This window comes from Solea solea, chromosome 10 (assembly GCF_958295425.1).
Source record: "Solea solea chromosome 10, fSolSol10.1, whole genome shotgun sequence".
Classification (NCBI taxonomy): Eukaryota; Metazoa; Chordata; class Actinopteri; order Pleuronectiformes; family Soleidae; genus Solea; species Solea solea.
In genome coordinates this window covers 310,945-327,035 of record NC_081143.1, presented here as the reverse complement: position 1 = coordinate 327,035, position 16,091 = coordinate 310,945, and the positions used below count along the sequence as shown (strand labels likewise).

At 42.4% G+C, this 16,091-nt stretch overlaps 1 protein-coding gene across 1 annotated transcript in view; it reads right to left on the bottom strand.

Annotated features, from left to right (window-relative positions):
• The window catches only part of LOC131466625 (ectonucleoside triphosphate diphosphohydrolase 7-like), a 36,873-nt gene that overhangs the window by 8,391 nt on the left and 12,391 nt on the right, over positions 1-16,091 (bottom strand). Inside the window, exon 13 of the mRNA XM_058640006.1 lies at positions 15,224-15,385. Coding sequence (XP_058495989.1) covers positions 15,224-15,385 — 162 coding nt within the window. The remainder of the gene's footprint in view (positions 1-15,223; positions 15,386-16,091) is intronic.

Genomic DNA, 16,091 nt, shown 5'->3' with positions numbered 1-16,091 from the left:
AGGGCGCATAGGTGACGCCGAAGACGGCTTGCAGAGTGTGAAATCGAAGTTGACTGACGCTGCTAAATGCATCGCTTGTTTGGATTCGAAGACAGAAGACCTGGAAAATCCTGTTTGGAGGAAGAACCTAAGACTGGTAGGTCTCCCCGAAAGCGCTGAAAAGACCCAGCCCATGACCGATTACATCCAGCGTATGCTGCCGGCCTGGCTGGGACTCGACGCCAACAATTCGCTCACATTGGAAAGAGCTCATCGCACTCTGGCGAGACCAAGACCGGACCAAAGCAGATCGTTTCCTGCGATTTCAAGATTGTGAGTTGGTCTTCAACACATCCAAACAACGTTCCCTCATCCACGATGGTCACTTCTTCGCACAAGATTTATCAGTGGAAACCATGAAGGCACGGAGCTCATTCAATGCAGTGAAGAAAAAGTTCATTGAAGCTGGAACGTTTCGGGGATTCACCTTACGTCCCTGCAAAATGAGAGCTCTACACAATGGAAAGATGATCCTTTTTTCCACACCAGAAGAAGCTGAGAGCTTTCTCCCAAACTCCTAAAATCTTCTAAATGCCGAGGAGTATAGGTAACTACTGAAGGACTTTTATGGACAATACAGGTGCATTTTAGCTTAATATAGGTTTTATTAAGTCAGATTTACATATATTTTGTACTTTCTCATTTATTTTGATTACATACAAAACTGCTACTACGATTTTGGTGGACACTTTATTTTATGTTTATTTGACACAGGCAACTGAGGTAGTTACATTAAGGAGCGTTAATAACACTATGACTGACAGACAGACAGACAAACGACTTTATTGATCCCTTTGGGAGGTCCCCTCGGGGAAATTAACTTCATGTCTATCATTTTAGGACTATAAATGTTTGAATGTTAAGGTCGAGTTGCGGGGCGCCGCATGGGCTGCCTGAGAAAAGTGATCACAGTTAAACCACTCCTCAGTGTGGATTGGTATTTGCCCTTACATTGTTTAGTTTAAGTAAGGGAAGGGGGGAGGGGGGGGGTTCAATGGTTATGTGTTTTTATATGTTTTTTTATTTTTTACTTTACTGTTTTCATTTATTTTTTCCTCTTGTTTTTGGTCACACTCGACATGGTCATCCCTCTTACTGCACTTGTAGTAACATGGAAAGTTCAAAATTGTTTGATTTAAATTTTACAAGCTGGAATGTCAGGGGACTCAGTAAGCCAACTAAACTGAAACAGGTAATGAACAGACTTAAGAACCTACGATCGAAAATAATTTTTCTTCAGGAAATTCATATTACAGTCACTGAAATTAAACAAGTGCGACGTAGGTGGCCTGGCCAAGTCATACATGCCACATATAATAATTATGCTCGGGGGGTATTAATACTTATTCACAAAACGATCCCTTTTCAACTTACTAATACTATTCGGGATCCTCAAGGAAGGTTTGTAATCGCTCAGGGTAGGATCCTGTCTCTCGCATTGAATTTGGTCAGCAAATATGGTCCTAATTTCTTCTTAACTTTGTCTTCACTGTATGGCCTAAATATTATTGGTGGGGATTTCAATTGCACTTTGAACCCTTCGGTAGACCGCTCTACAAAATGTGATCCTCATAAAAAATTATCTAGGAAAACTATTTTACAATACATCACAGACCTAAACTTATCTGAAATTTGGAGAAAACTTCACCCAGATAAATTGGAATACTCATGCTACTCAGGAGTATATAAGTCCAGGTCTCGTATTGATTATTTCTTAGTATCACAGGAACTGGTATCTAGAGTTAAGAACTGTTGGTATGATTGTATAGTCATTAGTGATCACTCCCCCATTTCCATTTCTGTACAAATGGAGAAACTTCAACAGTCTCCTCCTACTTGGCGACTGCAAGTGAGGTGGCTTAAAAATCCAGAATTTGTTAAATATGTAGATGAGATTGACTTCTACTTTCAGGTCAACACTAACCAAACTAACGCATGCATTAGATGGGAAGCCTTCAAGGCTTATATTAGAGGGCAAATTATGAGTTTCACGAGCACTAAAAACAAAAAGCCGAAATTAATAAATTAGAGAAAAAAATAAAATCTTTGGAAATAGATATAAATGATGAAGATGACACTGATAAACAAAAACGGTTATTGATTTTGAGAACGGAATACAATAATAAATATACAATAATAATCGGATGCAGCAGCAAAAAGTTTACTGTGGTTGAACCAGGCCTTTTATGATCGGGGAGAAAAAGACGGCAAATTATTAGCTTGGAGAATTAAAAAATTACAATCTGAAAGAGCCATTAATGGCATAACTACTCAGTCAGGGGAGATATCAAACGATCCTCAAGATATTAATAATACATTTAAAGAATTCTATCAATCACTGTATAGTTTAGAAAGCTCTTTCTCTCCTCCTTGCAGAGATACTTTTCTTAATCAACTCCAGTTTAAAACACTTACAGAGGAGGTGAAGGTGAAATTTCTGAAATGGATAAAGTTATTATACACTAATCCTACAGCATGTAAGAACGAATAACATTTTATCAGGCCCGTTAAGGTTAGAGAGGTCAACCCGTCAGGGCTGTCCCCTCTCCCCATTATTGTTTATTTTGGCCATTGAGCCTTTAGCTATGTCCATTAGAGCTGAAGCCAATCTATCAGGTATAACAATTGGAGGTCATGACCATAGGATATCGCTGTATGCAGATGACGTGATTCTTTTTTTGTCAAACCTATCAAACAGTGTCCAGACGTTATTGCATTTAATTAATAAATTTGGTCACTTTTCTGGATACAGTATTAATAATGAAAAATCTTCTATACTTTTCTTGAATGAAGAAGAGAGAAATAATTCGGTTATAGATACACCTTTTTTTAGTGCGAGGGAGGGGTTTACCTATCTTGGGATCAAGATTACTCCCCAAATGAATACAGTTGTTGAAGCAAACTATTACCCGCTGATGAAAGAGGTACAAGATTCACTTGAAAAATGGACGACAATGCCAATATCAATGATTGGCCGGATCAACTTAATTAAGATGACTATCATGCCAAAATTCTTATATTTGTTTCAGTCACTCCCATTACCATTGCCAAATTTTTTTTTTTTAAAGACATTAATAGTGCTTTTTGTAGATCTATCTGGAACGGTAAAAAACCTAGATTAAGACTAAAATGACTATATTTGCCATATGATAGGGGTGGATTACAATTGCCCAATCTACAGTGGTATTATTGGGCTGCTCAGCTGCGCAGTGCTATGTTTTACTTTGTCACACACTCTCCTCCAGCATGGGTTTCTATTGAACAAGCATCAGTATCTGTTGCCATTAAGCCTATACTTATATTCAGCAGATTTAAAAACTTTTAAGAAAAAAAAAAACAATAAATCCCTTTCTTAAAAACTCTATTGATATTTGGTTTAGGGCTCATAGACATATTGGTGATACACCCCCATCTCTCAATTTTCACCTTTATGGGATAATGCGCAGTTCACTATTGGCAGGGCAGATGGTGGTTTTCGGGCTTGGGCCGACAGGGGGATACAAAAAAAATGGGAGATTTCATCATCATCATCATCCTCTGCTTATCCGGGGCTGGGTCGCGGGGGCAGCAGTTTCAGCAAGGGACCCCAAACTTCCTTTTCCTGAGCCGCATTGACCAGCTCCGACTGAGGGATCCCGAGGCGAGTGGAGATGTAATCTCTCCACCTTGTCCTAGGTCTACCCCGAGGCCTCCTCCCAGCTGGACGTGCCTGATATACCTCCCTCGGGAGGCGCCCAGGAGGCATCCTCACCAGATGCCCGAACCACCTCAACTGGCTCCTTTCAACGTGAAGAAGCAGCGGTTCTACTCCGAGCTCCCCCCGGATGACCGAGCTTCTCACCCTATCTCTAAGGGAAATGCCAGCCACTCTCCTGAGGAATCCCATTTCGGCCGCTTGTACCCGCGATCTCGTTCTTTCGGTCATGACCCAACCTTCATGACCATAGGTGAGGATAGGAATGAAGACTGACCGGTAGATCGAGAGCTTTGCCTTCTGGCTCAGCTCCCTTTTCGTCACAACTGTGCGGTAAAGCGAATGCAGTACCGCACCAGCCGCTCCGATTCTCCGGCTCCCTCGTGAACAAGACCCCGAGATACTTGAACTCCTTCACCTGGGGCAAGGAGTCATTCCCTACCTGGAGAAGGCAATCCACTGGTTTCCTGCTAAGAGCCATGGCCTCAGACTTAGAGGTGCTGATCCTCATCCCGACCGCTTCACACTCGGCCACGAACCGATCCAGTGAGCGCTGAAGGTCGCAGGCCGACAAAGCCATGAGGACCACATCATCTGCAAAAAGCAGCGACGTGATCTCAAGCCCGCCAAACCACAATCCCTCTCCCCCACGACTACGCCTCGATATCCTGTCCATGAAAATCACAAACAGGATTGGTGATAAAGCGCAGCCCTGGCGAAGGCCAACACCCACAGGAAACAGGCCTGATTTAGTGCAGAGAACCCTGACACAGCTCATACTTTGGGCGTATAGGGATTGGATAGCCCTAAGTAGTGCCCCCCTCACCCCATACTCCCGCAGCACCTCCCACAGTATCTCCCTGGGAACCCGATCATACGCCTTCTCCAGGTCCACAAAACACATGTAGACCGGATGGGCGTACTCCCAGGCCCCCTCCAGGATCCCTGCAAGAGTAAAGAGCTGGTCCGTTGTTCCACGACCAGGACGGAATCCGCATTGTTCCTCTTGAATCCGAGGTTCGACTACCGGTCGAACCCTCCTTTCCAGTACCTTGGAGTAAACCTTACCAGGGAGGCTGAGAAGTGTGATGCCCCGGTAATTGGCACACACTCTCAGGTTCCCCTTTTTGAAAAGGGGGGCCACCACCCCAGTTTGCCACTTCTTCGGCACTGACCCCGACCTCCACGCAATGTTGAAGAGACGTGTCATCCAAGACAGCCCCTCCACACCCAGAGCCTTCAGCATTTCTGGGCGGATCTCATCAACCCCCGGGGCCTTGTCACTGCGGAGTTGTTTAACCACCTCAGTGACCTCCCTCAGGGTGATTGACGATGATCCCCCATCAGCCTCCCTCTCTGCCTCCACCACAGAGGGTGCAGATGTCGGATTCAGGAGTTCCTCAAAGTGTTCCTTCCACCGTCCGGTTACCTCCTCAGTCGAGGTCAACAGTGTCCCATCCTTACTGTACACAGCTTGGATGGTCCCCCGCTTTCCCCTCCTGAGGCCCCGAATGGTTTTCCAGAAACGCCTTGGTGCAGACCAATAGTCTTTCTCCATGTCCTCTCCGAACTTCTCCCATACCCGCTGCTTTGCGACTGCCACAGCAGAGGCTGCCGCCCTTCGGGCCTGTCGATACCTTGCAACTGCCTCAGGAGTCCTCCGGGATAACATATTCCGGAAACACTCCTTCTTCAGTCGGACAGCTTCCCTGACCACCGGTGTCCACCACGGCACCTAAAGCCCTGGAGCCACAGCTCTCCACTACAGCTTTCACAATAGAGTCTTTGAACACTGCCCATTCAGGTTCAATGTCCCCAGCCTCCACAGGGATACAGGAAAAGATCCGCCGGAGGTGAGAGTTGAAGGCCTCTCGGACAGGGGCATCCTCCAGACGTTCCCAGTTCATCCGCACTACACGTTTGGGTTTACCAGGTCTATCCAGAGTCCTCCCCCATCCTCTGACCCAACTCACCACCAGATGGTGATCAGTTGACAGCTCTCCCCATCTCTTCACCCGAGTGTCCAGAACATGCGGCCTTAGATCAGATGAAACGATCACAAAATCGATCATCGACCTTCGGCCAAGGACACTCTGGTACCAAGTACACTTATGAGCGTCCTTATGCTCGAACATGGTGTTTGTTATGGATAGTCCATGACTTGCACAGAAATCCAATAACAAACGACCACTCTAATTTAGATCAGGTAGGCCGTTCTTCCCAATCACGCCTCTCCAGGTTTCCCCATCGCTGCCCACGTGCGTGTTGAAATCTCCCAGCAGAACTATGGAGTCCCCCGACGGAGCCCCTTGCAGGACTCCATCTAGGGTCTCAAAGAAGGCCGGGTACTCCGAGCTGCTGTTCGGTGCATAAGCACAAACAGCAGTCAGGGCTTTCCCCCCCGCAACCCTAAGGCGCAGGGAGGCGACCCTCTCGTCCACCGGGGTAAACTCCAACACAGCGGCGCTCAGCCGGGCTTCCTCCGGGCAGGGTCACTCTCTTCCTCTGTTGTTTTTTCATGAGGTCTTTGAACCATTCTTCGTCAGGCCCCTCCCCGGAGACTTATATGTTCAGGGCAATTTATTAACATTTAACGACCTTTGTGTGAAATAGTCAATCCCAAAAAAAAACATTTTTTAAATATTTACAGTTGAGGCACTCTCCAAGCTACGCATGAGCCGCGGCTGTCCTGTCTTGAGGGTATTGTGTTAAAACACATGAATAGGGGATGGCAAATTTCTACACTTTATACAGCAGAGGAATGTAGTCTTGATAGAAGGAGGGCATGGAGTTTGGATATTAAGGAAGATATTGAAGAAGCTGAGTGGGCGAAAGCTTGTTTAAAAGCTCAGTCTCAAACCATTAAAGGGGACATCGAATGCTTGTATCACACACATTGCCACACGCCTGTTTTGCACCGTGGTCTGAGAGGACTGCAATTTCATCTGTGCTGTATGTCGTACATATAGTACATTTGACAAATAAACTACTTGAACTTGAACTTGAACATATGTTAGTTATGGAGGTCTACTTACATATATTAACTTGTTTTCATGGTTAAAAACCTCCTAATCGCTGCAAACGAGCCGATCAAAATATCTCCTCACTGACACTCCCGTCAGCCGCGCTGTTTCAGACCAAAATCACACCCCCAGAACGTGGACTGTGTTGTGATTGGCCAGCCAACGAGAGCTTTCCCACTGTCCTGTGATTGGCCAGGTACCTGGCAGTGACGTAATTGGTAGGCCAGCTCTCAGATACACAGCTCCCCACTGCTCTTCTCCCTTTACACTAACGACTGCACCTCGAGTGACCCATCTGTCAAACTCCTGAAGTTTGCAGACGACACAACAGTCATCGGCCTCATCCGAGACGGTGACGAGTCTGCATACAGAAGGGAGGTGGAACAACTGGTCCTCTGGTGTGGTCAGAACAACCTGGAGCTGAACACGGTCAAAACTGTGGAGATGACAGTGGAATTCAGGAGTAACTCCCCTGCTCTGCCCCCCCTCACCATCCTCAATGTGACACTGTGTCTGCTGTGGAAACCTTCAGGTTTCTAGGATCCACCATCTCCCATGACCTAAAGTGGGCACCAAACATTGACTCCATAGTCAAAAAAGCCCAGCAGAGGCTGTACTTCCTGCGACAGCTCAGGAAGTACAACCTGCCCCAGGAGCTGCTGATCCAGTTCTACACAGCAATGGTCCAGTCTGTACTCTGCACCTCCATCGTTTGGTTTGGATCAGCCACCAAACAGGACAGAAACAGTCTGAATCGCACCATCAGGACTGCAGAGAGAATCATTGGTGTTAAACTGCCCACCATCCAGGACTTGAACACATCCAGAGTCAAGAAACGGGCAGGTAGTATCTCTGCAGATCCATCACATCCCGGAAATAACCTGTTTGATCTTCTTCCCTCTGGCAGGCGTTACAGAACACTGTACACCAAAACTGCTAGACACAAGAACAGTTTTTTCCCCCAGGCCGTCACACAACTGAACACTTGACTTGACCAGTTTATTTATTTATTCACTATTTTGCACCTTATCGTTTATATACTTAAATATATATATATATATTTAAAAATAGACCGGACCTCTGGACACCTTATTTATTCACTTTTGTTGAATGTATGTTAAGTTATGTTGATGTTTACGTTTCATGTACAGCGTGTGTTTGATAAAACCGGAGTCAAATTCCTTGTATGTGTTCACATACTTGGCCAATAAAGCTGATTCTGATTCTGAGCTACATCCAGGTCTTATAATAAATCCATGCAGGAGACACACACAGCGTAACACCAGTGGAAGAACAGGAAGTGACACAATACGTTACCGCCAAACCCAAACACTCAAATTCCTTGAGTTTGATTAACCAAAAACTTATGACCTTAACACCTAATTCATAATTTTAATTATTAACAATGAGGAATAGTGTGATATGATAAACTATTACCAGGCAGCAGATGAACACTCACACTTAACTTTCTAATTTCTAGATTCGAGAAAATAAATAAACTTTTCTTAAAGGGGTCGTTCATAATTCTTGACAAATAGAAAACATGTTAACTCCTATTGATATTCACATGCTGCAGTAAACAAACACCATGTCTCTAGAGCTGCAGCTAACGATTATTTTCATAATCGATTAATCTGTCGATTATTTTCTCGATTAATCGTTTGGTCCATAAAATATCAGAAAACCTTAACAAATGTTGATCGGTGTTTGTCAAACCTGGAAATGATGATTTTCTCAAATGTCTTGTTTTGTCCACAAACCAAAATTATTGACTTTTAATGATTTCTTTGTTATCCAGAGCAAAGAAATGAAGAAAATATTCACATTTAAGAAGCTTAAATAATTGAAAATCTTGTTTTAATCATGAATAAAGCTTCAAACTGATTCATCGATTATCAAAATAGTTGTCAATTAATTTAGTAATCGATTAATAATCGATTCATCGTTTCAGCTCTACACGTCTCCCTGTCACTCTAGTAACAGTTGGTAAATAACTTGTCTATGGTGATAGTTGAACGAAAGTTTGTCAACACAATGTGATAAATGTATGTTGTGTGTCTGGTTCTGCAACAACAATCATATTAATTGTGTCTTCTGAACATACTGTGTACACAGTATACAACCATATACACCCATATAGCGCACAGACTGACTTGCAAACACCCTTACACATGTCTAATTAAGTCAGATAAACAATAAAACCACTGAACAATAACACTAGGGATGTCACGATTGTAGATTTTCTTGCTACGATTATTGTATTACAATTATCACGATTATTATGTGTTAATTGATTTCACAACACTATGAATGTGCAAAATCACATAAACACTGCTTAAAGGTCTTAAAGTTTCATTTATTTATATCTTTTGATGCCAACATAACAAAATAATGTAGCAACAAAGTTAAGTAACCAAAAAGTAAAAGTACAATAACGAATAACTCCTTCCATTTCAATAAGATTCAAACAGTAAAACAAGGAAGTAAGCTGCTGTTCCATTTGAAGAGATCATACTTGTGTACTCCCGTACTTGGCGAGTATGTAGTCCAGTCGTACTTCCCAAGTACGCAAGTACATACTTGCATACTTGAGTTTTGAGAAAGGGCCTCCCACACAGCAACACAAGCGGTAACACACGGTTGTTGTGTAGCTTTGTTTTTGTTACGTTTGAGTTGCGCTGAACTACTATGGTTCCGGGCTTCCGGCATAATCTTTCTGACTGTATTGAGGAAACGTTACGATTAATATACTGTAGTGTTTACGACCACAATTAATTATTAAATCAAGTCATCGTGACATCCCTAGTTAAGAAATCACATATAAGGACTGTCTTAAGGAATAATAAAGTGACTAAAGTAAACTGTAGCACTTTGCAACAGCTGAATCCCCTGGCAGAGCTAGCGGGTTAACCAATTAAACATTCAGACATCTTAAATTAATTCATAAATAAGTCACAGAAGTTACTTCTCTCAAGACACAAACACAACAGAGAGTCACTGAGGTGGACACTCACTATGCTTTTCTATCTTTCTCCTTCCACTTGTTGCCCTTTGTGCTTCTCGGTTTCTTTCCTCTGTCACTCTCCTCCTTTTCTCTGCTCTGTCACTTTCTGATCATGCTGCTCATTTGCATTCACATGACACATGTCTAGAGAGCACCGAGTTTGGATCCAGCCCCCGCATAGAACAACTAACAGCTTTTGTACTAGTTAAATGGATTGGATGTTATCCGTGAAAAGACATACTGAAAGCGTTTTGCATCTCGTGCATCTGTGCAATATCATAGCGCATGATTTCCGAAAATATACTACACAGTCATGGCTAAAAGTGTTGGCACCCCTGATTTTTTTTTCCAGAAAATGAAGTATTTCTCCCAGAAAATTATTGCAATTACGCATGTTTTGTTATACACATGTTTATTTCCTTTGTCTGTATTGAAGAAATACGAAAAAACTGAGAAAAATATATGAATTTGACATAATTCCACACAAAACTCCAAAAATGGGCCGGACAAAATTATTGGCACCTTTTCAAAATTGTGGGTAAAAACTTTGTTTCAAGCATGTGATCCTCGTTTAACCTTACCTGTGGAAAGTAACAGGTGTAGGCAATATAAAAATCACACCTGAAACCAGATAAAAAGGAGAGACATTGAGTCAATCTTTGCATTGTGTGTCTGTGTGTGCCACACTAAACATGGAGAACAGAAAGAGGAGAAGAGAGCTGTCTGAGGACTTGAGAACCAGAATTGTGGAGAAATATCAACAATCTCACGGTTACAAGGCCATTTCAAGAGATCTTGGTGTTTCTTTGTCCACGGTGCGCAACATAATCAAGAAGTTTAAAACCCATGGCACTGTAGCAAATCTCCCCGGACGTGGACGAAAGAGAAAAATTGATGTAAGGTTGCAACGCAGGATAGTCCGAATGGTGGATAAGCAGCCCCGATCAACCTCCAAACATATTAAAGCTGTCCTGGAAGCTCAGGGTGTATCAGTGTCAGCGCGAACTATCCGTCGTTGTTTGAATGAAATGAAACACTATGGAAGGAGGCCCAGGAGGACCCCACTGCTGACACAGAGGCACAAACTAGACTGCAGTTTGCCAAAATGTACGTGAGTAAGCTAAAATCCTTCTGGGAAAATGTCTTGTGGACAGATGAGACCAAGGTACAGCTTTTTAGTAAAACATATCATTCTACTGTTTACCGAAAACGGAATGAGGCTTACAAAGAAAAGAATACTATACCTACAGTCAAATACGGTGGAGGTTCAAAGATGTTTTGGGGTTGTTTTGCTGCCTCTGGCACTGGGTGCCTTGACTGTGTGCAAGGCATCATGAAATCTAAAGATTACCAAGGGATTTTGGGTCGCAACGTAGGGCCCAGTGTCAGAAAGCTGAGTTTGCGTCCTAGGTCATGAGTCTTCCAGCAGGACAATGACCCCAAACATACCTCTAAAAGCACACAGAAATGGATGAAAACAAAGCGCTGGAGGGTCCTAAAGTGGCCAGCAATGAGTCCGGATCTTAATCCCATTGAAAATCTGTGGAGGGAACTTAAAATTGCTGTTGGGAGAAGGTACCCTTCAAATATGAGAGAACTGGAGCAGTTTGCAAAAGAAGAGTGGTCCAAAATTCCAGTTGAGAGGTGCAAGAAGCTTGTTGATGGTTATAGTGAGAGATTGATTTCAGTTATTTTTTCCAAAGGGTGTGCAACCAAATATTAAATTGAGGGTGCCAACAATTTTGTCCGGCCAATTTTTTGAGTTTTGATTGTAATTATATTCATTTTGGGTTTTTCCCCCTCTCTTTTTGTGTTAATCCAATGCACACAAAGGAAATAAACATGTGTACAACAAAATGTGTAAATGGCATTCATTTTCTGAGAAAAATGGTGCATTTTCTGGAAAAAATCCAGGGGTGCCAACAGTTCAGCCATGACTGTATACTATACTACACTACATTGATATCAGCACGATATCAACTGTTGAGGAATATTTAGATGATTTGTCTCATGTCCTCACACAGAGACACTGAACACAGGAGCTCAGCTTCGAGACTGAGACACAAACAGATCGCTGCTGTTGTTGTGGGCGAGTGCGTCTGCAGTTATAAAACCAATCAATGATTATTAGACTAAAACATTGAAATATGCAGATTCTTATCTGATCATGTACTCAAAACAGACATAACGTATGTTATGATTTGGCGCTATACAAATAAAATTGAATTGAATAACACAGACGAGTGAGCTTAGTGTTTTTATATGATATGTTTGTAGTCGAGCTGTGATATGAAAACTGTTGCTGGCAAACTTTGCATCTATTTTTGGAAAATGCTGCCACACTGTGATGTCTGTGACATGTTAGAGGACGACTGACTGTAGCTAGGGATGTAACGATTACCGGTATGACGATAAACCGCGGTAAAATTCCCGACGGTTATCATACCGTTTCAAATTTTAATTATCGTTAAAACCGTGATTGATTACCGCAACTGATTACCGAAAAACTCAGTGATACTGCTCATTTCCTGGAGAAGCAGCAGCACCTGAACGGCCCTCGCTCAAGCGGGGGCGCATGCGCAGTTTGCACTGTCTGTCCAGCGACAACACGGCTTAAGCCACCTGCGCTCCAGAGATTACCCCCCGTAAGATCAGAAGTCTGGGCATATTTTGTATTCTTAAAGGATGTTGAGGGTAAAATAATTGAAGACAATCAATCCTTGTGCAGAAAATGCAAAAAGAAAATTTCCGCGAAGCCACTTCCAATATGATGAGCCATCTCCGTGACCACCACACACAACTTTTCAGCGGGTAAGTCAACAAAAACGGGATTTCGAATAGTGGGAAACGTCATGGTTTGTCTCGCGAAAGCGAGTAGTGTGCAAACGACACATACCGTAGCAGACCAAAATGTGTTTGTTTCTGTGTTTTTTTATTTAATTTTTATGCTGTGTACGACCGCTGCTACTTAATTATTATCCGACACAGAGTGAGGACCTGTGTGTGTGTGTGTGTCAGTCAGTCAGATGATAATTATTATTATTAATATTATTATTAATAATAATAATAATAATAATAATAATAATAATCATATAATATAAAATATCTTTTTTTAAATAAAACTTGGTTAAAAGATTTCAGTGTGTGTGTTCAGTACTTTTGGAACATTTTGAACACATCTAACAATACCGTGATAATATTGATAACCGTGATAATTTTGGTCACAATAACCATGATATGAAATTTTCATATGGTTACATCTCTAACTGTAGCTCAATGTTAAATAAAACCACCGGACGTTCTGTAGTCTTTCTGTCTCCTGTGGGTTGGGCTTACCCAAAATACTGAAAACAAGGGGGGTGTTCTCTGAAGACACACTGTGATCTGTGGAAAAATTAAACAAATCTCTTTCCTGCCTGACAATAATATACAGTAACTAATTAAAAAATACAATACCGTTACAATTTAACAGAAATAAAAACAGACTTAATAAAATTGGAACAAACATGACTAATAAAATAAAAATTGTATCTCTGAAAATGAATGCTTGATTGGGTTTGAACAATGTTCTTAATTATTTCACATAGATATTTAACACAGCTTGTTGATATGATAATTAAATAATGTCTTATATTGTATTATCAATATTGACAACTTCAGGCTTCCATATGTCCAAAAGTGACTGACAGTAATGGAAAATAAGTCAAAACTCTATAGTGTGTGAACTATGAACCAGCTAATTCCCACCTCCTCAGCGCGAGCTGAACAATAAATCTAACTCACCAAGAGAGGCGGGACTTAAGGCAGAACAGCCAATCATCAGCTGGTCACACTCAAAGCCGGTGTCATGTTTGAGGCAACGACAGGAGAGGAGGGGGAGAGGGGGCGGGAGAGGGGGAGGCAGCCGCCAGAGATGTAGTGACAAATGTAGTGACAAATGTAGTGAGGCGTTTGTGCAAAACTGAGGAAAAACTGAAAAAGTGTGGGTGTTGAACCCTCTCACCGGGAAAAGTGTGGGTTTTAAAACACCCACATCCCCCACGGGTACGACGCCCCAGTGTGTGTGTGTGTGTGTGTGTGTGTGTAGGGAGGCAGGGAGAGGGAGAGGAGAGATAGGTGCGAACTTGCGGCTCATGTATTGTCATTTTAACGCAAAATTAATTGTATCGTAAGTGATATTGTCCCGTGTTATATCTCGTTTAGAAATATAACGATATATCGCCCAGCCCTACCATTAGCCCTTGGTACATTCCGCCAGATGAAATCAAATTAACCATAGACTATATGAAATTAACATAGCAACAAGTCGACTTATCAGAATTTGAGTCGAACCAAAACGTATCTACTGATTAATTGACCAGTTGACCGGGACTCTACAGCCCGGGTAAAACCTGACGCAGTCAAATAGCTAGTGGTTCAATAGCTAAAGCAAATAAGAGGGGGGTATTTTCACCGGCTCTACTCGCCTCACCTCGGCACGGCACGGTTTAAGTAGCGTTTCCACTAGCAAAGCACCTGATACCAGGTACTATTTTTAGTACCTGCTCCGGCAAGGTTCCAAAAGCGTGCTGAGTAGGTACTATGCGATGATTGGTCAGACTGCCGTCACAGGAAGAAACGTCCCACACACAAATCAAGCTGAACAGCGCCAAACTGTAGATCACTTAAAACTACTTAACAATCCTAAAAACGTGGGTTAATCTCAAACAACTACCAGGGAAACCTCTATATTTAACAGAGGAGTTACAGTATAGGGACAGCACCGCCGATCACGAGCAGCATCACAGACCTGCCGCTGTAGTCTGTGGAGTAGGAGTCTGTGCTCCGGAGACGTCTGACACACAGATCAAGATGAACAGCACCGAACTGTAGATCAATTAAAATTACTTAACAATCCTAAAAACATGGGTTAATCTCCAACAACTACCAGGAGTCTGGTGTAAAGTCAGTAGTCACTTGTTTGTGTGTGTTTGTGTGTGTGTGTGTGTGTGTGTGTGTGTGTGTGTGTGTGTGTCGCGTATAAAACAAAGTCACCATAGTTTCACCCAGACGTGCAGTGGTAACTCAACCCACGTTGAGTAGGTACTTTTTTTGTAGTGGAGATGCAACCTAAACGTGCCGTGTCGTGCTGTGTCGAGGCGAGTAGAGCCGATGGAAATACACCAATAGACCGCATTTACTCGTGTCCATGTATCAATTCCTATCGGTTAATCTAGTCATCCAGAGTAAATTCTGTGAGATGCGTTTGGTTTTCTCATCTCACACAGTAACTATGATGAAGAACAAATGCTCTGACAACAAATAGATATTGAGTCTCTATATCTATGTTGCTCTATAGAAAAACAAAACCATGTCTTCAGGGACATTTGAACCATAACATACCTCACAGCGACTGAAGGAAACACGCAGACCATTTGTGTACACTGTTTGTAGTTGTCGTTGTTGTTGTAATGATGGATTTACCTGAGAGGCATGAAGCGGGTTTTATACAGGATGGCTCCCAGAGTCCACTGCACCTCCTTGTCATAAACCAGCTGGGCTGTCTTCAGACTCGGGTAGTCAGAGGGGAAACGGAAACCGCGGTGCAACACCTCGTACATCCAGGCAGATTTGAAGCACTGATGTCTGGGTTAGACAGAGAGAGGCAGACTGAGTCAGAAAGAGATAAAAGTACAGTTTCTTACACTGCTGTTTCTCTGAATTAAATTGATATTTTTCCTAAAAAAAAAACAAGTTCTGCCTTTTTATTACACATCAACATCACTTTTCTATAAAGGACATATAAGTCATATACTACATTACTAATTCTCATCCTTGCATTTGAGTATAGGAGTAGTTCATATATAGATGGTACCTTATGAAATACTTCATAACATTTCAAATTGACAGTAATTATTTAACTGAAAACTGATCACATATCAAAGTTGAAAACATTTTTTTGACATATTTCCCAAAGATTGTTCTGCCCCACAAAAACACAATGACTGAACTGCTCCTCTCTGTGGTTAATCTGCAACTTACTGCATGCATCTGTAACAGACTTTCAATTAAGAAGTGACAAGTCGGTGACAGTCTGAATGTCCATTCCTCCTTTAACTATTGATTCTTCTAACAGAACAGTGAACTGAGACTTGAACTGTTCTCAAAACTGTCTGTAAAACATGGCTCACAGTCAGTACCTTTACATGACATTAGCCTTGTTGTGTTTATCTACTGTTGAATGGTTAGCTGGAACAACTTGCCATTTTATTGACACACACAGAAACACCTCACTTATCGGCTCAGACCCAGAATTCCCCGCATACTCCCCATACTATTGGCTTACACAACA